Source organism: Aquarana catesbeiana, linkage group LG01 (genome assembly GCF_042186555.1).
Source record: "Aquarana catesbeiana isolate 2022-GZ linkage group LG01, ASM4218655v1, whole genome shotgun sequence".
Lineage (NCBI taxonomy): Eukaryota > Metazoa > Chordata > Amphibia > Anura > Ranidae > Aquarana > Aquarana catesbeiana.
The window spans coordinates 793,794,067-793,820,294 of NC_133324.1; the positions used below are offsets into that span (position 1 = coordinate 793,794,067).

The 26,228-nt window shown below is 41.0% G+C and overlaps 1 protein-coding gene across 1 annotated transcript in view; it reads left to right on the forward strand.

Moving 5' to 3' along the window:
• Nucleotides 1–26,228, forward strand: part of TRAPPC11 (trafficking protein particle complex subunit 11) — a 102,798-nt gene that overhangs the window by 23,097 nt on the left and 53,473 nt on the right. The window contains exons 12-18 of the mRNA XM_073607031.1: nucleotides 10,405–10,484; nucleotides 10,705–10,783; nucleotides 16,177–16,231; nucleotides 16,478–16,623; nucleotides 18,160–18,221; nucleotides 18,307–18,439; nucleotides 19,118–19,248. Coding sequence (XP_073463132.1) covers nucleotides 10,405–10,484; nucleotides 10,705–10,783; nucleotides 16,177–16,231; nucleotides 16,478–16,623; nucleotides 18,160–18,221; nucleotides 18,307–18,439; nucleotides 19,118–19,248 — 686 coding nt within the window. The remainder of the gene's footprint in view (nucleotides 1–10,404; nucleotides 10,485–10,704; nucleotides 10,784–16,176; nucleotides 16,232–16,477; nucleotides 16,624–18,159; nucleotides 18,222–18,306; nucleotides 18,440–19,117; nucleotides 19,249–26,228) is intronic.

A 26,228-nucleotide genomic window follows, 5' to 3' on the forward strand; every position in this document is an offset into this window, starting at 1 on the left:
TAAAGATCCCTACAGCATTAAAATTCGTTGAGAGGGAGCCCCCAGATAACACCAACTCGTGAAACCACAAGGTTCAATATATGTTGGCTCCCACTTACATATTATTCTTCTCCTATATCAAAGATTTCAATATACAATATGATATACCAGTAGTTCACCTAAAGATGCATATTAGAATGATCACTCCTGTATATATAGAACTAGAACTGTAATAAAGGAGATATCGTCAAATGGGGACACTAATTCTGGCAGCCAGGGATTTTCTCACTTTTCAGGGATTTTCTCTGCCTTCCTCTTTTTGCTATGTGACAGGGAGTGAAGGGATAGCTTCCAAATGAGACACAGATGACAAAAATAAACCTTACATTGGTTTTAACTTTCCTTTACCCTATCCGAAATATAAAAAAAAAGTTTTGCACTCAGTCCTACTTTTACTGGTGTATATGTGCTTTCACAGCAGGGTAAATCACTCACCAACTTCTTATGAGTCCCGGAGGGAATATGGAGAGGAGCTCGGTAGATTTGATTTTTAAGTTTGGGCTGTGTGATGCATCCATTATCAGGAAGGTCTCACATTTTCTGTATTTGCAATTTAGTTTGGATGTTGTCTGTTAAAGCAGTGGGTTTGCTGAAGAGCCCTTTAGGGCCCTTTCACACTGATCAGTTTTTAAAGCACTTTTGGTGTTTAAATACTGAAACAAAAATGCATAAACAATGTAACCCCATATAACTCTTCCCACCAATGCACTGTGGGTGCAGTGGGTGCAGTGTGTGCAGCATGCTGCATGTTTAAGAAGTGCAGCAAAAATGCACCTATCCATTAGAATAAATGGAAAATGCATCAGAAGCACACCCACCGTTTTGAGTCAAATGTCCAAGTTTCACAGATGCATGCTGAGAGACAGGAATCCAGAAACTGCATTGAAAACACATTGAAAACTCATACCTCGTTTTTAAGCGCACCATTATAAAACGGCCCTTGCTCTAAACTGAATTTCTTCCTTCTGTAGTCAGACTTGCACATTCAGTATCCCTAAAGGATCAGTTCTCTTAAAAAAAAAAAAAAAAAAAAAAAAAACCACAAATCCCTGTCTTGTCAGGGGAGAGGAGACATTGTTTGTTCCTAGTAAGTAGGAACAATGATATGTCTCCTCCCCTAGTCAGTACCTATCCCCATACAGTGGGAACACACATTTAACCCCTTGATCGCCCCTTAGTGTTAACCTCTTCCCTACCAGTGACATTTACACAGTAATTGGTGCATATTTATAGCACTGATCACTATAAATGTCAATGGTCCCAAAAATGTCTCAAGTGTCCGATCTGTCCGTCGCAATTTGGCAGTACCACTAAAAATTACAGATCACCGCCATTATTAGTAAAGAAAATTAAAATGCCATAAATCTTTTCCCATAGTTTGTAGACGCTATAACTTTTGCGCAAACCAATCAATATACGCTTATTGCGATTTTTTTTTTTTTTTTTTTACCAAAAATATGTAGAAGAATATTTATTGGCCTAAACTGATGAAGACATTTTTTAAAAAAACATTTTTGTGGATATTTATTCTAGCCAAAAGTAAAAAATATATATTTTTTTTTTCAAAATTGTCGCTCTTTTTTTGTTTATAGCGCAAAAAATAATCGCAGAGGTGATCAAATAGCACCAAAAGAAAGCTCTATTTGTGGTGGAAAAAAAGGACACAAATTTTGTTTGGGTACAGGATTGCATGACCGCACAATTACCAGTTAAAGCAGCGCAGTGCCAAATTGTAAAAATTGGTCTGGTCAGGAAGGGGGTAAAACCTTCAGGGGCTAAAGTGGTTAATCAATAATTCAAGATAATACATGATCAGATGTTCAAGATTTCCGTTTCGGGCTCACAAGCTCACACCCTTCGTCAGATCAAAACACATCTAACATTTCCAATGAATTCATGAGAATTTTAAACACTTTCAAAAAATCGCATACGGAATCAATCCTGACTAATCAGTATAATTACATTCCTTCATTGATTATTTTTTTCTACTACCACAGTAATGGTTAACCAAGACAGGTGTTATCCTCATACTTCAATCGGGAACCTTCACTTTATAAGTCTGTCAAAATAAATACATACATATGGTCTATCACCACATAATTATCCAAACGTGACCGAATAAAATTACACAATTTTATATTATCTCAAGCAAATAAATAAGTACAAATCAGTATTTAATCCTTTTGGGGTATTAAGAAAATTGATCCAGTACACCTCACTTTTTCTAAGAATCAATTCTCGATCATCTCCTCTCCTATTTTTATTAATCTCTTCCAATACCATATATTTCAATTGGGAAATCAAATGCCCTTTATCCACAAAATGACTGGCTAATGGTAATTGTGTTTGTCCCTAATTGAATACTTATGTCTAGCTATACGGTCTTTAACCTTTTGGTGTTTCCCCAATATAAAGTAACCCACAAGGGCACTTTATAGCGTAAATTACATACGAAGATTGGCAAGTATAGTATCCTTTAATTGGGATATCAAAACCTTTGTGGGGATGTGATATAGTTTTCCCTCTGATCAAAGAGTTACACTGTATGCATGACAAACAGGTATATGACCCTGTGTTACGTGGTCCCAAAAATGTTACATTGGGATTGGAAGGGGAATACTGGTCTGATCTAACCAAACAATCTCTCAATGTTTTACCTTTCCTATATGAAGGCAAAAGGTGGAACAGAAAATACATCAATATTAAGATAACTCTCTCTCAATAGTCCCCAATGTTTTTTTAAGGATGTTAAAAATCCGATAAGAAAATGGATGGAATTAAGGTATTCTTTTTACATGTCTGGTTGATGTCCTATCATTCAATAAATTTACACGTTCTCTACTACAACTACTGCCACTGGATAATTCCTTCTAATTTAGTTTGCATGTAATTTAATCTATCCTCACGTCACTGTAGATCACTGACTATTCTTTTGACACTAGTCAATTGACTCCTTGGGATAGAGTTGAATACTCACTGGGGATGAAAGATATTATAATGAAGTAGTTGGTTACGGTCTGTATTTTTAACATACAAGTCACTAATAATTTTAGTCTGATTAATCTTCAACATTGTTTCCAAGAAGTAGATATTCTCCCTACTGTACACAATATTGATTTTCAAACCGGGAACAAGATAATTTATATATTGATCAAATAACATTAGGGTTCCAATGTCGCCACCCCACACTGCAAACACGTCATCTATATATCTAAGCCATCCCTGACAGTGTTCAATGAACATACTATTGTTATAGAAAAATGACGTTTCTACCATATTCATCAGCGAGTTTGTGTATGGTGGTGCGACATTGGAACCCATCTCTACCCCTTTGAGCTGCAAATAATGAATATCCTTGAAGAGAAAATAATTCTCCTCAAGGACAATATTCAGTCGTTCCAGAAGGAATGCAATTTGGCTCTCATTATAGCAACATGACTGTGCAAGAAGACGCTGGCAAGCTTCAATACCCAATTCTTGGGGAATGATAGTACAAAGGCTGGATACATCCCAGGTTACTAAAATGGAATCAGGTGACACATTAATATTATTAATCTTGTTTAAAAAATCACTGGTATCACGTATAAATGGCCGTGTGTTAACCAACAAAGGTGTTAAACATTTATCCAAATATTGTGCCAATGGTGTTGTCACCGATTCTATTCCAACCACAATGGGACACCCAGGCGGGTTAATGGGATCTTTGTGGATCTTGGGCAATATGTACATAACGGGTGTAATAGGGCTATCACATAGTAAACATTTCTGTGTTTCATCATCAATGATTCGATCCTTCAATGCTGCAGTTAGTTTTTTTTATTTTATTTTGGACTTTAAATACTGGGTTGGAGTCTAGCTGTCTATATGTGTCAACATCTGACAACTGTTTCAAAACCTCTGCTTCATACTTTGGTGTGTCCATAATTGCAATGGCTCCCCCCTTGTCGGCTGGCTTGATAACAATATCTCGCCGGGCCGACAAGGAGGACGATGCTACAATCTTATCTCGACTCAAATTGTTCGGTATATGGTCAGTTTTATTTTTATCATCCAAAAAGGATTTAATATCATCATTAATATTGTCAATGAACACCAACAGCAGAGCAAGAAGTTGGGTGTACCGTAGAGCTTTTAGTTTTTAAATTTTAAACTTTTCACTGACAAAAAATACATATTCCCCTACTTGGAACACTGGGTTTCAATGCATAATAAGCTTTAAATCTTAGCTGTCTAACAATGACCAGGTGTATAATTTTATATAGTCCTCAAGATCACGTTCTAATTTAGTACGTTTCCGTAGTTCAACATTTTTCCTGAATGTTACAAGCTTTTCATCATTGCTTTTTTTTAAATCAGTCAGCTCTTCAATAGGAAACAAGACCTATTTCATTTCTATAGACAGCGAAGATTTAAAGCTTATTATGCATTCAAACCCAATGTTCCAAGTAGGGGAATATGTGTCTTTGTCAGTGAAAAGTTTAAATGTAAAAACTAAAAGCTCTACGGTACCCCCAACTTCTTGCTCTGCTGTTGAGGTGTTCATTGACAAGGTTAATGATATTAAATTCTTTTTGGATGATAAAAATAAAACTGGCCATATACCGAACAATTTGAGTCGGGATGAGATTGTAGCGTTGTCCTCCTTGTTGGCCCGGCGAGATATTATTATACCTTATACCTACATAACGGGTACCATATACACGTTATGTACATATTGGCTAAGATCCACAAAGATCCCATCAACCCGCCTGGGCGTCCCATTGTTTCTGGAATGGAATCGGTGACAACACCATTGGCACAATATTTGGATAAATGTTTAACACCTTTGTAGGTTAACACACGGTCATTTATACGTGATACCAGTTATTTTTTAAACGGGATTTATAATATTAATGTGTCACCTGATTCCATTCTAGTAACCTGGGACGTATCCAGCCTACTATCATTCCCCATGAATTGGGTATTGAAGCTTGCCGGCGTCTTCTTGCACAGTCATGTTGCTATGAGAGACAAATTGCATTCCTTCTGGAACTACTGAATATTGTCATTGAGGAGAATTATTTTCTCTTCAAGGATATTCATTTGCAGCTGCAAGGGGCAGTGATGGGTTCCAATGTCGCACCACCATACGCAAGCTCGTTCATGAATATGGTAGAAACATTAATTATCTGTAACAATAGTATGTTCATTGACACTGTCAGGGATGATTTAGATTTATAGATGACGTGTTTGCAGTGTGGGGTGGCGACATTGGAACCCTACTGTTTACTCGATCAATATTTAAAATTATCTTGTTCCCAGTTTGAAATTCAATATTGTGTACAGTAGGGAGAATATCTCCTTCCTGGACACAATGTTGAAATGAATCAGACTAAAACTGATAGTGACTTGTATGTTTAGAAATACAGACGATAACCAACTACTTAATTACAATAGCTTTCATCCCCAGTGAGTATTCAACTCTATCCCAAGGAGTCAATTGACTAGAGTCAAAAGAATAGTCAGTGATCCACAGTATCATGAGGATAGATTAAATGAAATAGAAACTAAATCTAATTAGAAGGAATTATCCAGTGGCATTAGTTATGAGAGAACGTGTCAATTTATTGAATAACAGGAAATCAACCAGACATGTAAAAAGGAATACCTTTTGTATCACAATTCCATCCATTTTCTTTTTGGATTTTTAACATCCTTAAAAAAACATTGGGGACTATTGAGAGAGAGAGAGAGTTATCCTAATATTGATGAATTTTTATGTTCCACCTTTTGCCTTCATATAGGAAAGGTAAAAAGTTGAGAGATTGTTTGGTTAGATCAGACCAGTATTCCCCTTCTAATCCCAATGTAACCTTTTTTGGGCCCATGTAACACAGGGTCATATCCCTGTTTGTCATTCATACAGTATAAAGGATGCTATACTTGCCAATCTTCTTATGTAATTTACTCTATAAAGTGTCCTTGTGGGTTACTTTATATTGGGGAAACAACACAAAAGGTTAAAGATCGTATAGCTAGGCATAAGTATTCAATTAGGGACAAACTAACACAATTACCGTTAGCCAGACATTTTATGGATAAAGGTCATTCGATTTTCCAATTGAAATATATGGTATTGGAAGAGATTAATAAAAATATGAGAGGAGATGATCTAGAATTGATTCTTAGAAAACGTGAGGTGTCCTGGATTTTTTTTTTTTTTTTTTTGTTTTTTTAATACGGTTACCCCAAAAGGATTAAATACTGATTTGGATTTATTTGATGAACATAATATAATTGTGTACTTTTATTCGTCATGTTTGGATAATTATGTGGTGATAGACCATATGTGTGTATTTATCTTGACAGACCTATAATGTGAAGGTTCCTGATTAAAGTATGAAGAGAACACCTGTCTTGGTTACCCATTTATGTGGTAGTGGAGAAAAATAATCAATGAAGGAATGTAATTATACTGATTAGTCAGGATTGATACCATATGTGATTTTTTTTTTTTTTTTTTTTAAATGTTTAATTTCTCATGAATTCATTGGAAATGTTAGATGTGTTTTGAGCTGATGGAAGGCATGAGCTTGTGAGCCCGAAACGGAAATCTCTAACATCTGATCATGTAATATCTTGAATTATTGATTAATATTTTAAGTGCAGCAATCCTCTGGACATTTTCTATATTTGGTCGGTGGGAAGACCAGATTGCATTGCACTGAGTACAGACCGGGTGCTGCTTTCTCTTAGGATCCTGCAGCGCATTGCCTCTGTGATCAGCAGATCATGGGTGCAATGCCAGGCTTCTGCAGACTCTCAGTATACAGTATCTCACAAAAGTGAGTAGACCCCTCCTATTTTTGTAAATATTTTATTATATCTTTTCATGTGACAACACTAAAGAAATGACACTTTGCTACAATGTAAAGTAGTGAGTGTACAGCTTGTATAACAGTGTAAATTTGCTGTCCCCTCAAAATAACTCAACACACAGCTATTAATGTCTAAACCGCTGGCAACAAACGTGAGTACACCCCTAAGTGAAAATGTCCATATTGGGCCCAAAGTGTCAATATTTTGTGTGGTCACCATTATTTTCCAGCACTGCCTTAACCCTCTTTGGCATGGAGTTTACCAGAGCTTCACAGGTTGCCACTGGAGTCCTCTTCCACTCCTCCATGATGACATTATGGAGCTGGTGGATGTTAGAGACCTTGCGCTCCTCCACCTTCCATTTGAGGATGCCCCACAGATACTCAATAGGGTTTAGGTCTGGAGACATGCTTGGCCACATGCTTGACATACATGCTTGACACCATCTGAACCAAATACGTTTATCTTGGTGTCATCAGACCACAGGACATGGTTCCAGTAATCCATGTCCTTAGTCTGCTTGTCTTCGGCAAACAGTTTGCGGGCTTTCTTGTGCATCATCTTTAGAAGAGGCTTCCTTCTGGGACAACAGTCATGCAGACCAGTTTGATGCAGTGTGCGGCGTATGGTCTGAGCATTGACAGGCTGACCCCCCCCACCCCTTCAACCTCTGCAGCAATGCTGGCAGCACTCATACGTCTATTTCCCAAAGACAACCTCTGGATATGACGCTGAGCACGTGCACTCAACTTCTTTGGTCGACCATGGCGAGGCCTGTTCTGAGTGGAACCTGTCCTGTTAAACCGCTGTGTGGTCTTGGCCACCGTGCTGCAGCTCAGTTTCAGGGTCTTGGCAATTTTCTTATAGCCTAGACCATCTTTATGTAGAGCAAAATTTTTTTTTTTTTCAGATCCTCAGAGTTCTTTGCTATGTTGAACTTCCAGTGACCAGTATGAGAGAGTGAGAGCGATAACACCAAATTTAACACACCTGCTCCCCATTCACACCTGAGGCCTTGTAACACTAACGAGTCACATGACAACAGTGAGGAAAAATGGCTAATTGGGCCCAATTTGAACATTTTCACTTGGGGGTGTACTCACTTTTGTTGCCAGCGGTTTAGACATTAATGGCTGTGTGTTGCGTTATTTTGAGGGGACAGCAAATTTACACTGTTATACAAGTTGTACATTCACTACTTTACATTGTAGCAAAGTATAATTTCTTCAGTGTTGTCACATGAAAAGATTTAATAAAATATTCACAAAATTCTGAGTGGTGTGCTCACTTTTGTGAGATACTGTAGCTGTCTGCGAGTACCTCCCATACGAGCAGACTTACTGGAGAGGAAGAAGAATCAATTGACTACTTGAGCACTCCTCAACACCGTCAGTTCTTTGAGAACTACAAGCCGTCTGCTACAATGGCAGACGTTACTTTTAGTTCATTCATTTACAGATTCGTGTGAATGAATGATGTGGCTGTGTGGGCAGAGCCCCGCATGGCCGAGCCGTTTTCAAATTGTGACAGCGGGTGGTGGGAGAGGATCCCCCACCCACTGTCACAGTGAGGAAGGGCATCAGCAGTACAGGGGGAGGTTGCTGAACATGTTACTAAATACAGGTTTAACATGTTCAGAAAGGCGAACTTCTCCTTTACGCCAACACTTAATTCATATCATTTCCTTTGCTTTATTTTGGCAGCATACTTTCATATTGATGCCAACAGGAAATGTGTGGAACAGTTTGAATACATCTTTTGTATATTTTAGTTATTCAGAAAAAGAATACAAAAATATGAGTGAGATTGGTAGCATTCTCTACTTGTATAGTTCCCATGGTGATGCAAATGCCATGTAACAGGATGTAGTCAGAAAGTTAGGATTAGAGATGCACCGAAATTTGGGCGGCTGAAACATATCGGGGAAAATGGTGTTACAGCATTTTGCTGATAAGAGAAAAAGGTGACGATAATGACACCGAAAATGCATTTTTCCACAATTTTACTGTGCTTGTGATGTCTTTTTCATAGGTCATGTGACTTGAAAACCGCATCAAAAACATAACACAGGTGCATTATTGATGCATTCTTGCTATGTTTTCAATGAGGAGGTGTGTTTTTGGTGCATTCTTTTCTAACTGATCAAAAATGCAGCAAGTAGGATTTTTAACACAACGAAAGTGCAATAGACCAGTGTGAAGACATACATAGAATTTAAAGGGATACTTTTTTCTTGAACTTTTCTTGTGCTGAAGGTGCCAATAATGGCCGACAATATATTCATGATATTAATTAAAAAGTTTAATATAATACAATTTATTTATAAAATAATATACAGTGGAACCTCGGATTATGAGCATAATCTGTTCCAGGAGTATGCTCGTAATCCAAAGTACTCGCATATCAAAGCGGGTTTTCCCATTGAAGTTAATGGAAACAAATATAATTTGTTCAGTATTGACTTCAATGGGAATCAATACCGCATGCGGCCAGAGGCGGGGGGGGCCGGAGAGCCTCGGAAACCGCGGAAAAGGCCCGAGGACACTTCGGCAAACCTCAGACTTCCTACCCGAGATTTGCTGAGGTCAGACGTGTTGTACTCGGGCCTTTCCGTGCATTTCCGAACGTGACGTTCGGTTCTGCTCGGCTCCGGCGCCCCCCCATCTCAGGCCAAAAGCGGTACTGCACACCGCTTTGGCCTGAATCATGCTTGTTTTGCGAGACAACACTCGCAAACCGAGTTACGATTTTTAAAAATGCAGTGCTCGTATTGTGAAACGCTCGTTAACCGCATTACTCGCAATCTGAGGTTCCACTGTATATGTTTTAAAAACAGTCGTTTTCGACCAAGTGCATCCTGCATTTTTGGTTTCGGTGCCATTTCCATTTGATGCACCTTTTATTTGGGGTCCTTTTACATATACATGACGGACAAAAACCGACGCTAGGGCAGCTATTGGCTACTGGCTATGAACTTCCTTGTTTTAGTCCGGTCGTACGTCATCGCATACGAATCCGTCGGACTTTGGTTGATCGTGTGCAGGCAAGTCAGATCATTCGGAAAGTCCGTCAAAGTCCGCCGGACAAAGTCTGCCGTAAAGTCTGCTCGTGTGTACGCGGCATGAGAGTCACTTCCCGCAGCCACTTCATGTGTGTAAATCCTGACATCTGATATGTTGAAGTGGCTATAATGGACAAGGAAAGTACCACATAGGGTGTGGTAAATACAGTGATTTTTCACTGAATACAAAAAAGTAAAAAAAAAAATGATAATTTTTAGTGGTTGTCCAATATAGGGTTGAGCAGATGAATGGCAGGGGACCTGCACATCACACAATACCAGAATAAAAATGGATGCTAATTAACCGAGTGAGCTGTTAAAACCTTTTAGAATTTTATTACTATTTTGTTCCAGAGTAATGGGGTCAAATGACCCTACTTGTTGCAGTAGCCTTTCCTACCATTATAATGCACTTTATTAATAAAGATATTCTGTATTGTTTACAGGCTTTGATCTTTCTGATCCAGAGAAAGAAAAAGCAGGCATTCTTGCTCTGCAGCTTAAAGAAAGAGATGTCGTTCACTCAGTAAGCAGCTTTTTTGTTTTGCCTTTTTTATGCCAGCAAATTTTATCTTTCATATCACCGTGTATGCATCTGGTGAATGCGCATTCTCCAAAAAATGTTGTGGCAGCTGTCAGTCTGAAGAATCATGCCTTTAAGCTACAATGCGCAGCTCACAGGTTTCCCCATCTCTTTGTTGACTATTTTGTGTTCTCAACTCATTCCTTCTTATTTTCTGTATTAGGAGCTCATTATCAGCCTCCTGAGCAGTGCTGTAGCTCAGTTCAAGAAATACAAGTGTCCCCGAATGAAGAGCCACTTAAGTAAGTACTTTAATTAATAAGATAAATAGTGAAAAGTAAATTGAAATTGAGAATTAATCATTAAATGAAGCTTTCCAGCGGACAAAGAGAAACCTCCCATTGCAACCATTCAGAATCCACCTTTAAAGGCTAAGTTTACCTTTTCCATAAAATAACCTGTGTAGTCAAGGGGCTTTAGTAGATACTAAAAAAATGTTCATTCATTTTATTGTCATACCAGAGGTAATTTTAGACCCCCCCCCAGAAGCCTGGCTAAAAAACTCCCAGTTAGCAATCCCCACATCCTATTTTTTAATATCTACTGGGGCCCCTTGGCTGAATAGGTTACTTTCCCCCAGTCGTTTTCCAGGACAGCCCTGGAGATGGAGCTCCTTCCACCAGGAAACACATTGCCAAAGAGTTCCAAAGGCAGTCCCTCAGGCACATGGTCAGTTTTTGGTGCTTCCTTCATCTAGAGGAGGCATGTTGCATGAGGAACTGTCTTTTTTTTGGTGGGGAGCTTATCTCTTTAAGAGCTGCCTGGTGGCCAATCACTTTACTTTCTATTGGCCATGGGATCTCTTCTCTTTACGGGCAGAAATAGACCGCTTCTGCCTCTCTTCAGTGCCTGGTGATGGAGTTGAGGGGCGGTGCTTTATCTCCTTGGCATAATCTTAGTTCCCAGCTGGATGCGGTGGTAGTGTGAGAGGAGGGGTGTTCTTTTCTTCGGCCAGATTGAGCCCGCTAGACTGGAAGATGCTGTAGAGATGCCATCATCGGCAGGCACTGGAGATTCTAGTTCTGGTCTCAGGTGGTGCAGAGAGGAAGGAGAGGGCCTGGTTGGCGTCATATCTGGGCACCACAGCACGGACTTTAGGAGCGCCCGGGAAAGGACCAGAGGACATGGGCTATCATGGAAGCTTCCTTCCAGATGCAGGCACCAGCACTGCACAGGTAGGCATTAGATTGTCACTGCATTTTCCTGTGTGTTTTAGTGGAGGTGTTTAAGTCACCAGGGGCCCCTTGGTGGGGCGGTCTCAGCTGACCTGGCACTAGCAGGCTGGGTGGTGTTGGCTGGTTTGTAGGTGAGCCAGAAAGCTGAACATTCGTTCTCCTATTTATTTATTTTTTGCTCAGAGATCCTGCAAAAGAAAAGAAGCCTCCCCCCTAAGAGGAAGTGTTCTAGCTGTAATTCTAAGTTACTCTCAGATTACTCCAAGCCTCTTGCATTGAAATGTTACCTAAGGAGGAATCGGCTTCTGTATGATCAAAATGTCTTTCTTCAGTGAAGGATTAGATGGCATCTACGGTTTCAGGCTTTCCACAGCCTTATTTCCGAAATGCAAAGCTCACCTAAACCAACCAGTGAGTCTGTTTCAGTGTCTAGCTCCCCAGTTCCGGGTCCATCCAGATTTGGTGAAGCTGTTCAGGGGAAAAAGGTGAGCCCGAAGGAAAGTGACCTGGACCTCTCGGGTTATTATGAACTTGATGACCATCAGAATGATGTGATGCTTCTAAGCGGTCTAAGTTCAAGTTGTCTTTAGAAGAGGTGGACTATCTTCTGGGTGCTATTTATGACTTGTTAGGCATACAGGAAGAAAAACGCCAACTATCCAGATGTGATCAGATGTACCAGGGGTAAAATGAAATCCAGTCTTCCCTGTTCACAAAGTATTGTCTGACTCTATTCTGAAGGAGTGGTATTACCCTGAAAAAAAGTCTTTAAAAAAAAACTCTAATCTTAAGAGAAGGTTTCACTTTGACGAGGACCTGGGATCAGTTTGGAACAAGTATCCAAAGCTTGATGCCCCCTCTCTGGGGTCTCCAAAAAAATCAGTTCTTGCTTTCGAAGACATGAGTCATCTCAGTGATTGCATGGATAAGATAGGGGATTTTCTCCTGAAACATGCCTGGGAGTCCAATATGGCAAATCTAAAACCAGCATTAACCACCACTTGCATTGCAAGAAATTTTGAATTCTGGTTCTTGCAATTACAAGCTCATCTGCTTGCAGGTACTCCCTGAGAAGAAGTATTTTCCTATAATCTTTAAGGCAGTAAGGTGTTTTTTTTTGTTTGTTTCTTTATTGCAGATGCATCAGCAGAATCAGTCAAAATGTCATCTAGAGAATTTGCTTTGACGAAAGCAGCCAGAACCATTTGGCTTAAATTTTGGTTGGGAGATTCGGCCACTAAGTTGCAACTCTGCACCCTTCGATTCTGTGGAGACTTGCCTTTTTGGCCCGAGCTACATGTGGCTTTAGAGCATAAAGCAGATCACAAAAAACGTTTCCAGAAAAGAGGAAAAAGCCGTTTTTGCGCATATTTTTTTTAATGACCAAGAGATTCAGTGCCATGAAGACAAAAATTCTAAGCCCAAGAAATACTGAACAGGCCACAAGGGTAAACCTACTAAGGGGGGGCATGTTCTCTTTAACCCCCCATGGCAGCCCCACAAATCACAGTGACATGAGAGACCCAGTGGGAGGAAGGTTGTGAGTTTTATTCTGAGCATGAGCCTATGCCCTAGAATTCGACACCCTGCCGCGTTTCCTGTCTCTGTGGGAGGAACTCCATCTCAAGGGCTGTCCTGGAAGTAGAGTCATCTGAAGTCTAACTCTGGTTTTTTGGAAACTGTGAACTTAGCCTTTAATGGGTTAATTTGCCTTTCTTGCACTTTTTCTACAAACCCCTAGGATCTCCATGACATTACATACCACTGCTTAGTCGGTAAAAATGGTGCTCCTTTTCCCCTCCATATATGTAGCCTGTCATCAAAGTGCACTTCCAGCAGCTGCTCTGGCTTATTCTGACTGTGCATGTTCAGTATACACTCTCCTCCCAAGCTGCTGCTGCTGCTAGAGAGAGAGAGACCACACTTGCCTACGTGTGTATTTTGAGTGAGCCGAATGGCCACTGGGGGCACACTTTTTGAACATCTGTCCTATCCTGCCATTTATGCAAGATGAAGGGGAATGGAGAACCGAGGAGATTTTTCTAACAGGCTGTGCACAGCATATATACAGTATACGGAGGGGATAAGGAGCACCTTTTTTTACCGGCTGAGCAGTGGTATGTACTATGTTGGGAATCCTGTAATGTCTTTGGGGTTTTGTGGGAAAAGTGCAGGAATTTTGTTTTTCAGCCATAGAGTTGGTTATGTGAATGGTTACACATTTTCTGCTTGGCCGTGTCTTGTTTGTTTTTGTTTGGCCTTAACAGCACAATACTGCCATACTTCTAGAATGCAATGTACCTTATATACTCTAGTATAGGCCGACCCGAATATAAGCCGAGGCACCTCATTTTACCACAAAAAACTGGGAAAACTTATTGACTCCAGTATAAGCTTAGGGTGGGAAATGCAGCAGCTACTGGGTAAACAATGCCCATTTGCAGCCTCACTGTGGCCACCTGCAGCCTCACTGTGCCCATTTGCAGTTGTACCTTTGATAACTAAAACAGTGGGTGTCTTCCGCTGTGTCATGCAGTCTGTTCAGGGGCCGTCCATTGTAACAAAGCCCCGCCTCCTTGAGGCGGGGTTTTGTTACAATGGACGGCCGCCGAACAGACTGCATGTTTTAGTTATCAAAGGTACAGCTGCAGATGGGCATAGTGAGGCTGCACCCTCACTCGAGACTCTCATTCAAGTATAAGCCGAGGGGGGGGGGTTTCAGCCTAAAAAATGTGCTGAAAAACTTGGCTTATACTCGAGTATATACGGTATTTAAAAAAAAAATACTTCATCAAATGTTACCAAGGGTCAAGGATCCTCCACCCTTCCTCCATGGGTCTAAAGGGGAATGGCAAAAAAGGGAAGAGCTTTGTGGGTCCTAAAAAGAGAAAATAAAATTGGTTGAATAGGCATTTTCATTACGTGAAGCCCGCTGGGAAAAGTATTTGAAACTAACTTAATGTGATAGTGTGCCTAGGCTATACAGGCTAAAGTATTTATACTTTCTGAGTAAGCAGTAAAATCACTTTAAAGCAAGCCGTCATTCACCTCTGCACCTATAGGCATTGTAAAGAAAATGTTTACTCCAAAAAAGTCTATAATGGGGGCACAAATAGTCTGAGAGGGGGAAGTTGCTTTATAAATGAAAATAAATAAATTAAAAAAGCAGTCAAACAAGGTTTATAATAAACACTGTTGAGATGAGAGCTATTAACACTGTTACTTTTGTATCTACTCTGTTTAATTCTTCTGTAGCTCAAAAGGATGAGCTTCTATCTGCATTTGATATCAGTTAGACTCCTTTCACACTGAAGCACCGCTAAAGCACAGGTTGTTTTTTTACGGTGATTTAGCGGCGCTTTTCAGGCGCTAGCGGGGCGTTTGTTTTTTGGATTTAAAAAAAAAAAAATAATTTTTTTATGTCACTTTGGAAGCGCTGCCCATTAATTTCAATGGGCAGGGGCGTTTTTGGAGCACTTTTTAGAGCCCTCCAAACCCGCCCCAAAGATGCTGCTTGCAGGACTATTTCTAACATCCCGCAAGCGCACCGCCCCGTGTGAAGGCACTCATGCATATAAATGGGAGGCAGTTTTCAGAGGCTATTTCAAGTGCTAAAACGCCTGAAAACTGCCTCAGTGTGAAAGGGATCTTAAAATGGTTGTAAAGGCTGTTATTATTTTTTTAATAACAAACATGCTGTACTTTCCTGCTCTTTGCAATCATCTTGCACATCGCTGTCCTGAAGCACCATTTGTGGGGGCCCCCCACTGCCACTGCCACTCTTGGCTCCTTCTCTTCTGTGCGTCCATAGACGCACACAATGTGACTTCCCCCTGCTCACATGAGTTGATTGATAGCAGCAGGGGCCAATTGCTCCTGTTGCTCTTAGCCAAGCTTGTGAGAGCACAAAGAGGGGTGAGAATGACTGAAGCCAGGCACAGCGCTGGATCAATGCGATTAGTGTTTAAGGGGGGGTGAGGGCACTAATATTGGAAGGTTGTTTTTTTGTTTTTTTTTGTTTTTACCTTAATGCAGAGAATGCATTAAGGTTTAAAAAAAAAACCTTTTCTATATTGTTTGGTCTAATCATCCCTTATTAATGGTCTTCCCCTTTCCTTAGAACTATTATTGTCCTGCTTGTTTTTAAGACCTGAAAAAAAATTATGTATGTATGTATTACTTTGTTATCATAAGTAATGACACTTTTACTGGTACAGGCCCAATGCAAAAAAAATGGCAGAATCACTCTGGTCTATAGGAGGTGTACAGGTATGAGAGCTGAAGTGGTTAAACCTGTTGTGGATGAATGGTTGACATGAAGCTGCTCCTACTGTTCTCACCTTTTAAAAATGAATGCCTATTGTTTTTTATGAGGCTTTCCTAAAACCTAGATGCATGGAAAGTAAAGCTGAATAAAATTTCCTGGTCCTTCTACATATAATTATTTTCTTCTTCAATAGTGGTGCAGATGGGAGAAGAATATTACTTCTCTAAAGACTACACTAAGGCCTTGAAGTAAGTCGCTCGATTTTTTTTTTTTTTTTTTTAAATACCTGCTATGGCATACAGAACACCATATTCTTGTACTGTCACAAATAAGAAAAACATTGATCTTTTTCTGTATATTATTTTCTCACAGCATGTTGGGAAATGTTGGTCTGTAAATCATAGATTAATTCCTGCATTTGTGTCCAAATAATAAAATCTACTTTCTATACTTTGTTGTGCAGACTCTAAACTCTGCTGTTTTATTTTCATAAGGTTGTTGGACTATGTCATGTGTGACTATCGCAGTGAGAGATGGTGGACGCTACTGACTTCTATATTGACCACAGCACTAAAATGTGCTTATCTCATGGCACAACTAAAAGACTATATCACCTATTCACTGGAGCTGCTTGGAAGAGGTACTTTGTTTTGCCTTGCTTTAGGCAGCTAGTGTGATCCCAGCCTCCGTCAGAATCGTCAGGGACAATTTTTAAATATAAAGTGAAATTCTGTCAGGACCATCTCTTGATGCCAAATGAAGTGAATGCCTGTGTCACTTGGGTATTAGGAATCTTCATTCTGGTATCTCCCTAATGCCAGGAACTTGAACTTATCGCTCAAGTTCGTGCAAAATAAAATATGCAGTACATCTGTGCAATTCATGTCCATGTATTTTAAACCCTTCAAAGACGCTGTAAGTACAAAAAAATGAACGTAAACTGCCAGAAATGTGTGCTGACAGCAACGCAGCATTTGTGTGGATCGAGTGGTGTTAGCCCTCCCATTTTTGTTTTACTAAAGTACTAAATCGCTTCCTCTCTCAGATGCCTTCAACGTAAAGGCTAATTGTGCAGTAGTTTGTTTATTTTTTTTACACTTATCAGTTATATAACAAAATGCTTTCAGTGTATTAAACAGACTAAAAGGGAGCAAATAAAAGGCATATATTTTTAAGGCACAAACAACAAATCTATAACAGGGTAGTTAACAGGGCTTGCCGTAGGTTTATTATTTTTTGGAAAAAAAAAAAACGGTTAGGGAAATGGGTGTTGTCAATTTTCACTTTTAAAGTACACTGGTGGCATAAGAAGCTATCACTTTAATCATCATTTGCTAGCAAAATTATTTTTGTTTTTAATTTACCTTGCACATTACAGGTATACATTATTTACTATGATTCCCTGTGAGCAGATTCTATTCTTTTAGTAAATCAACCCCAATATGTCTTGCATTGCAAGGCTGACTGTTATAAGCATGACACCCATGGGCAGAGGCATGATAGGACTTGTAGTCCTGCAACAGCTGGAGGGCCACCAGTTTGACACTCCTGCTCTACAGCCATTCAAAGTACAGAATTATCCAGCATTTGTAATCTTCAGAAAGCAGGGGGTGGGGAGCTTAAGTTACACTCTGCAGATCTCAGAAAGATGTTTAGAGGGAAGGGATATACCCTCCTTCACACAGCAAGAGAGCTGAGGCTGTCAATCACAGGTTGTGTGCTGGAGCTCCCTCTCCTGTCACCTATTACCTCTTGGTGCCAGGAAAAACTTGTCAGAAGTGACTCCTGCAGATAGCAGAGAAACAAGACAGCAGACCGAATTTACATTCTCTCTGGATTGAGACAAGTACACACTATAGAGCAGTGTTTCTCTACTCCAGTCCTCAAGGCGCCCCAACAGGTCATGTTTTCAGGATTTCCCTCAGATGAAACAGCTGTGGTAATTACTAAGGCAGTGAAACTGATCAAATCACCTGTGCAAACTAATGGAGAGCCTGAAAATATGACCTGTTGGGGCGCCTTGAGGACTGGAGTTGAGAAACCCTGCTATAGAGGGATATGCTTTGTTCATATTTCATGTCAGAGATGTACAACCACTTTAACTGAGAAATATAATTGCTGTATATACAAGTACACTTTACCAGGCTGTATAATGGAGTCTCACTTCTGCAAACAGCTTCCACACTGAAAGATGATCAGAAGTCCAGGATTGAGAAGAACCTGATTAATGTATTAATGGTAAGTTTACCACCAAAAATAGGTGGAGAATGTTTCTTGATATAGCTAAGTATGTGCCTTACTATATCATCGCCTTGCTTTGCAGAACGAGAGTCCTGAGCCAGAGCCAGATTGTGATGCCTCCATGGTAAAAACTGCACAACGACTTTGGGCAGACAGAGTTTCTCTAGCGGGTAGCAATGTGTTTACCATTGAGGTTCAAGACTTTGTACCATTTGGTATGTATCACCTGGAGTTAAAACATATTGCTATCCAGTATATTTTGTTTTTAAATTAGTTTTAAACCTATTATTTACCACTAGGTTTTAGGCATCTCCAATAACAAGCATATTGTGTTGATACAAGAGTTTTAGAGAATACTGCATTTTGAGAGTTTTTATTTTTTTTTACTTTTTTTTTAATCTACAGTGTTGCCCTGAAATGGAAAAAGTGTAAACAGAATTTTTTCCTCCCTCTTGATCGCTGCATTTTATTAGAAAACCTTCTGTTTTTTTTTTTCCAGAGACAACAGGGTTGCTTTAAGCTCTAGAATTGGCTAAAATAGTGCATAGTAGTGAGGAGTTTTAAGTTTTTGGGAAAAAAAAAAAAATTTGTCTAGTGAGTATAATGGGCTATGAGTCTGGAGATGGCAGGCACAAAATGCCCCAATTTGTGAGTGGCATGATAGTTGATTTTTACAGGTTGGTGTGTAATCCAGAATAATTATCAAATTAATTAAAAATTTCATAGGGTTATGGAGCAGAACGATCATTTAGCTAAACATACCTTTCCATATGAAGTCTTAATTCATTGTACATTCTAAAGCGGTATCAATTTCTGCCCATTTTACTTCCTGTAGATTTTTAATAAACCTGCCATTTGTGGATCTCTACTACCATGTGTTTGTTCCTTTCTAGTGCAATGCAAGGCCAAGTTCATGGCCCCAAGTTTTCATGTTGATACTCAGGTGGAGCTGTATGTTTATCTGAAAACAGATTGTCCACATCCAATCAGATTCTCCAAGCTCTGTGTTGGGTTTAGTAACCAGGTAATGTACACCAGAGTTATCTTTTTTTTCATGCTTCCTTTTGTGCAGTGGGTAGTACTCTGGAAAAAAAAATAAGGGAATTCCTAAACATTGTGAAACATGGAGCATCTCAAGGTTTTTTTTTCAAATATATATTTTATTATTTCCAAAGGAATAGGGCAAAGCCCAGAAAATACAAAACAGTGGGGGGGGGTTTGCCGCCTCCCGATATTGCATCATAACAATACATCATACAGCTTGAAAATTTTAACATAGAAATGTTGTTCTAAGGTATTATTATCAGCCTAAACATAGTTCCCAAATTATTCCATCTCAGGATTTCAATTACTGTGAATATGTCAATCAATCCGCTGTCGATAATTTCCATCTTCTGTCAATACATTAGGGAGCAGACTTAAATTTTCCACCCAGAAGACAGCAACTGAAGTACAGCATAGAAAAATAGAAAAGTAAATAGAGGAAAGAGAACAAGGAAAAAGAAAGAGAGATGGGGAAGGGAAAGTTGGGGGGGGGACAGGGGGGAGGGGACGGATCATTGGGGTATTGTGGGGATGAGCTGGAATCTTCCGTTCCATAAGCTAGCTTCCTTACACTAGGTTTATTAATTCGGGTTCCCAAAAAGGGTTTTACCCTCATCTGAATATTTGAACATATTCCAGAGTGTCCAAGTTTTCTGATAAATTGCTTGTCTGTTTTGGGCTGTCATTATTAAATCCTCCATTTTATTTATGTCTTCTACTTTCCGTAGCCACATTGATATAGTTGGTGGGGATTGTTGCTTCCACAACATGGGTATACAAGACTTGGCTGCATTTGTGAGGTGTCTTAATATGGATTTTTTATACGTTTTGAGCGGTATGGAAGATACATGTAGTAGAAAAAATGCTGGGTCACTTGGGATCTGGAAGTCTGTAAATTTCTGGGAGATGGATCGTACTGCGGTCCAGAAACCTGTCAAAAGGGGACAAGACCAGAACACGTGTAGAATCGTCCCCACTTCCCTCTGACAATGCCAGCAATGTTTAGAGGAGTCAGCAAACATAGTATGTAAGCGACTAGGCGTTAAATACCACCTCGTCAGTATTTTGAAATTTGTCTCCTGTATTTTAGTGCAGATGGAGGATTTAAGGGAGAGAACTATCATGTTCTGCTTCTGAACCTCAGTAAAAGTACAATGAAGGTCTGTTTCCCATTTTGTAATACATGGCAGGCAAGGTGGCTGTGTAGGAGTATTCAGTAGAGTATACATCCTGGACAATACTTGTGTGATTGGTTCTGTATCTGAGTATATTTCTTCCAACGAAGTCAGGGGCCTAGTGTATAATTGAGGGTTCGGAATTGTTTGGAGGAAGTGGTGGATTTGAACTGCATTCCAGAATGCAAGTGTAAACGGGCCTGTTGGGTCTATTAGTTCCGTAATGGAGGGCCATCTGTCCTGTCTTACAAACTGCAAAGCCCTAACACAGTTAGAGTCTCTCAATGTTTGAAATTGTCCTGATCCTATCCCAGGGGGAAATTTGGGGTTTCCTAAAATCGGGGTCAAAGGTGATTCTGTGGTCGTTAATGAGGTCTGCATTGTGACTTGAAGACATTGTTTTATGGTGTTACCTATAAAGGGGTGGGACTTCAGTTCCATCGGGAGTGAGTCATAACACCACATTGCCGAGTGTAACGGTATGTTTGTCTGGTATTGTTCCATTTGTACCCATAGTTTGTATTCCTTATGTCTGTGCCAGTCTATCATTCTGCCTAAATGGGTTGCAAGATAGTATTTCCGAACGTCTGGGAGTGCTATCCCTCCATAGTGTTTAGGCTTGGATAGCTGTGATCTGGGGATTCGGGGTTTTTTATGTGCCCAGACAAAACGAGTAAAAAGAGTTTGCACTCGTTTGAAGTATGCGGAGGGAATTTTGATTGGCAGGGCTTGGAAGAGGTACAAGAATTTAGGTAATATACACATTTTGAGTAGGTTACACCTCCCAAACCAGGAGTGTAGGCCCATATTCCAGTCCTCCAATAGTAGTCTGGTTTTAATTAGTAGAGGGGGAAAATTGCTGTCGAATATTAGTGTCGGATCTATTGGTATCTTCGTGCCTAAGTAAGTCAATGCGGAGGTGGTCCACTTAAACCGGAAGTTCAATTGCAAATTTGTGAGATCGTTAGCTGGCATAGAAATACCCATAGCTTCTGATTTTGAGAAATTAATTTTTAGATTTGACAGCTTCCCGTATAGTTCAAATTCCTTTAGGAGGTTGGGTAGGGACACTACTGGGTTGGTCAGTGAAAAGAGTAAGTCGTCCGCATAAGCAGATAACTTATGTTGCATGGGGCCCAGTTGAATTCCGTGTATGTCAGGGTTTAATCTGATTTTGGATAAAAATGGCTCGAGAGAAAGGGCAAATAGGAGAGGGGAAAGGGGACAGCCCTGTCTTGTCCCGTTAGTGATTGGGAAGGGGTCCGTCAAAACTCCGTTCGCTTTCACTTGCGCTGTGGGAGTGGAGTAAATGCTAGCTATCCGGTTGAGCATCACCTCTCCTAGGCCTATGTGTCTGAGTACCGCGTTCATAAATGGCCAGCTGACACGGTTGAAGGCCTTTTCTGCATCAGTATTGAGAAAAACACAAGTGGTTTTCCTGGATCTGGTGATATATAATAGATTCAGCACTTTTGTAGTGCTGTCTCTAGCTTCTCTAGAAGGGATAAACCCAACTTGGTCCAGGTGGATGAGATGTTGGAGGTGCTGCGCCAACCGGACAGCGAGAGCCTTAGTGAATATTTTAAGATCTAGATTTAACAGGGATATGGGCCTATAGCTACCACATGCCGCCGGATCCTTTCCCTCTTTGTGGGTTACTGAGATATGAGCACTCAATGTCTCCCTAGCAAAAACTGCACTTGCCCCAATCTTGTTGAACAGTGTGACCATACGGGGTCCCAGTATTGGAAAAAGAGTTTTGTAATATTGTAGCGTGTAGCCATCCGGACCCGGGGCTTTACCTAGTTTCATTGTCCTTATGGCGCTCTGAATTTCTGTTAGAGTAATGGGCGAGTCTAGTTCTGTTCTAATCTCCTGGGCAAGGGTTGACATTTGGGAGGACATAATGTATTCCTCTATCATGTTATTGGAGGGGGTTCCTTGCGATAGATTGTATAGCTTCGAATAAAACTGCTTAAATTCGTCAGTTATGTGCGCAGGTAGGGTTACTTTTTTCCCTCCTGCCGTGTTGATATGTGGGATATAGGTCGCCGATTTGTGACTTCTCACCTTGTTAACTAGTAGTTTCCCACATTTATCCCCTGACTCGTATGTCGTTTTGCGGCAGCGTTGTATGGCTGCTTTTGCTCTATAGTGTAGGAGATCCGTGATCTGCCTTCGGAGGGTTGATAGTTGTGTTTCAGACGACTGAGTAGGGGCGTGTTTATGTTTGGCTTCTAAGGTGGCGAGTTCTTGCAAAAGCTGTGTCAGTATTTTATTTCTCTCTTTTTTAATACGGGCACCGTGGGAAATGAGGATCCCCCTTAGAACTACTTTGTGGGCCTCCCATAGTATTCCTGGGTCACAGTCTGGTTGGTCATTTTCTTGGAAATAAAGGTTTAGTGCCTTTGTCACGTCTGTTAGTACTTCCGGGGTCTGCAAGAGGCTTTCCATGAGTCGCCAAAACCGATGTCTAGGTGAGGAAGTGTCCGATAAGCGGTAGCTTAAAAATATTGGAGCATGGTCTGACCAAGTCCTGTTGCCAATCGAAGTCTGTTCAACAGCGTGTAGCTGTGAGTGTGGGATCATGAAATAGTCAATTCTAGTAGATAATTGGTGTACATTAGAGTAGAATGTGAAGTCTCTTTCCCCTGAGTGTTGTAAGCGCCATACGTCTATTAACTGCGATTTATGGAACGTTTTTGCTACTTGTTTAAGTTGATTCGGTGGAATCGACGTTTTGCCCGACGACGTATCTACAGAGGGGATCAAGGGGGTATTGAAGTCACCTCCTACAATCAGTTGTCCTTCTTGGAATTAATTTAGTTTCTCTAGTGTTTCCCGTATGAATGTGGCTTGTTGCTCATTAGGGGCATACATGGTTGCTAGTGTTACCTTTTATAGCTCCCATTGTACCTTTAAGGAAGAGATATCTTCCTGTCGGGTCTATCAGAGAACTTTGGTGTTGCCAGGGAATCTTACTTGAAATGAGAATGGACACTCCTTTAGATTTGGAGTCTGGATTCATAGAATGAAAGGCTACCGGAAAATGTCTATTTTGTAGGTACGGTAATTTATTAGTTTTAAAGTGTGTCTCTTGAAGGAAGGCTATATCTGTATGATTCCTTTTTAAGTCATCTAACAACATACGTCGTCTCTCTGGTATGTTAAGCCCTTTCACGTTAAGGGACATCACATTAATTTTGCTGATCGCCATATTATCCTCTGATGGGGGGGAGGGGAAGGGAAAAAGGGTAGGTATGGGTTAGGGGGAAAAAGAGGAAGGGAAAGGTAAGTATAGATAAGAGAGAGAAAGTAAGAAAGGTAGAAAGGAAGTAAACAAAAAGATATCAGAGGCAGACAAGGCCTAGTGCCCTGTCTGTAATGCCCCCCTTAAATTACGGGGGTTGTATTTGGCATATATCTCCCTAAGGACGCAAACACTGCACCCCGGGAGTATATGTTGACCTAATCGGGAGGGAGGAAGGACAAGGCTCAAGAGGAGAGCTTCCCATCCGTCCCCCTACCCCAGCGTGGTTGACATATTAAATTGTAGCAATACTATGCATCTTTATAAACATATAAACCTATAAACTCCATAGTGATAAACGAATATGTATTTCAGTTACTGCTTTGCAGAAATGTAAAACATCAAATAGGACAATCTCACCGCCAAACTGTAACCTGTTAAGTATACCAATCTAACACCTTCTACCTTGGTTTGTGGTATCTTGTTATATACGGTTAGGTGTATTTGGTTACTGGTAATGTCTGGGCCTCATTTTGTGCATAAATTCAACCCTTTCCTGAAGGGAGTACTACTTCATGAGGTACAGTATATGGCAGCTGGGCAAACATCTCATTTCTCCACTAAGTAGGAGTTGAGGTGTCTTCCCCTAGAGCCACCCAGAATAGGCTCTGCCGACCAACTTTTACTTTATCCTGCAATATTAAATGAACATAAGTACCCCTTACATGCGTCCTTTCAAGTGCCGTAGTCGGCTCTGTAAGTTGGTAGGCCATGTAAGCCTTCAGGGTATCATCTGGCAGTCTTGCATATTCGGAAAGACAGGCCCTAGTGGAATGAAGGTGTTTGAGTTTATCACCTTGAGATTCCCAGTGTCTTACATGGCAGTTCCCTGTCTTAGTGGCTCCTGCAAAGTGTTTCATTTCCCTTCAAACATGGGAACTTCGGCTTGTTGCATAAATTGCTGAGGTAGAGCCAGAATAGTGCTGAAGGATTGGTCTACTCTAACCGGCAAACTGGAAGCTCCATCTCTCAGCCAGAGTCGGTGAGGTTTCAGAGTTCTGTATGGCTGAGACAAACGAGTCACCACCATTGTAGAGGAGTGTCGATCAACCTAAACAATTAGAATGAAATAGTCGGCTCGATCAACTTTTCTCCAAGCAAGCCAGAGGAAATCACCAAAAGGAAAAAAAAAAAAAAAAAGTAACAAAAAAGGGCAAACTTTGCGTATTAGTAATACAGAAGTCTCATGACTCACGTGTGTCCTCTTGAGAGGGTGCCCTGGATCGGCGGCGACTTCGTTGCTGTCTCGGTTGAGAATTGTTCTCCAATCTTGGCATGAACGGTCGTCCTGTCGGTTTTGGGAGGGGGCCCAGCCAGTCCGGAACTTCGATGGGTTCTGCATCTAGAAAAGTGAACAGGGCTGGTAGTGCGTCTGGCTTGCGCAAGATGAAGGACCTTTGGTCTTTTCTGAAAGTAGCTGATAAGGGGTAACCCCACCGATATGTAGCTCCTTTCCGCCTGGCCAGGTCTAAGAGTGGCTTGAGAATCGCACGTCGTTGCAGAGTTGCACAAGAGAGATCTGGAAGGATCTTAACGGTCACACCATCCAGCTCCGGGTCTTCTGCCTCCCATGCTTTGCGCAGGATCTGTTCTTTCTGTATGTAATGGTGAATTCTACAGATAACATCTCTGGGTCTCAGAGGATCAGTTGGTTTAGGACCCAGAGCTCGGTGGATTCTGTCAATTTCTATATGTGCTGGCAGGTCTGTACCTGGTATGCTGCGGAATATGGCTACTGCTGTATCCGCCAGGTCTTCAGGTCCCGTGGCTTCTGGTAGTCCTCTGAGGCGCAGGTTGTTTCTGCGACTGCGGTCTTCCATCTCCTCTAGACGCAACGCTTGTTCTTGTAGTGCCTCTGTTTGTGTGTCTTGTCTTCCTTCCACTGCTGTCACTCGGCGCTCCAATGCAGCCAAGGAGCTCTCCCCTGTCTCTATTCTAGTGGCCAGTGTGTTCGCCTCTGCTCTTACTGCCTGCATTTCTCTACGGTGGGTTGCTTCCACCGTCGCTATGAGAGCGGTAATGTCAGCTTTAGTAGGCAGTGCCATTAGTATAGAAAGCAGCTCCGCATCTCCTCCAGGAGTTTGGGAGGGAGATTGAAAAGACTCACTGTGGCCAGAGCGGAGGTCCGGGGGGAAGCCAGCATAAGAATCCGTCTGCTGTGTGTCTCTGTGTGGCGATAAGGAACCGCGCGCTGCCTGTCTCTCTGAGTGTTCTCCTCGTGTCACCGCCATCTTGAGCTCCGGGGAGCCGAGAAGGGAAAGTTGAAATCTCCTTCTTAGTTCGTTGGAGGAGGGCGGCTGTGGAGTAGTTTTGGTCAGTTTCCCACTCTTCTTCACCGCTCTCTTTCTGGACGCTTGCATAGTTTGGAATATAAGCTGAATTTGCTGGGATAAGGGTGAGACGGCCGGGAGCTCAAGGACTACACGTCTCTATCCAGCCATGTCCAGGCCACGCCCCCCAGCATCTCAAGGTTTA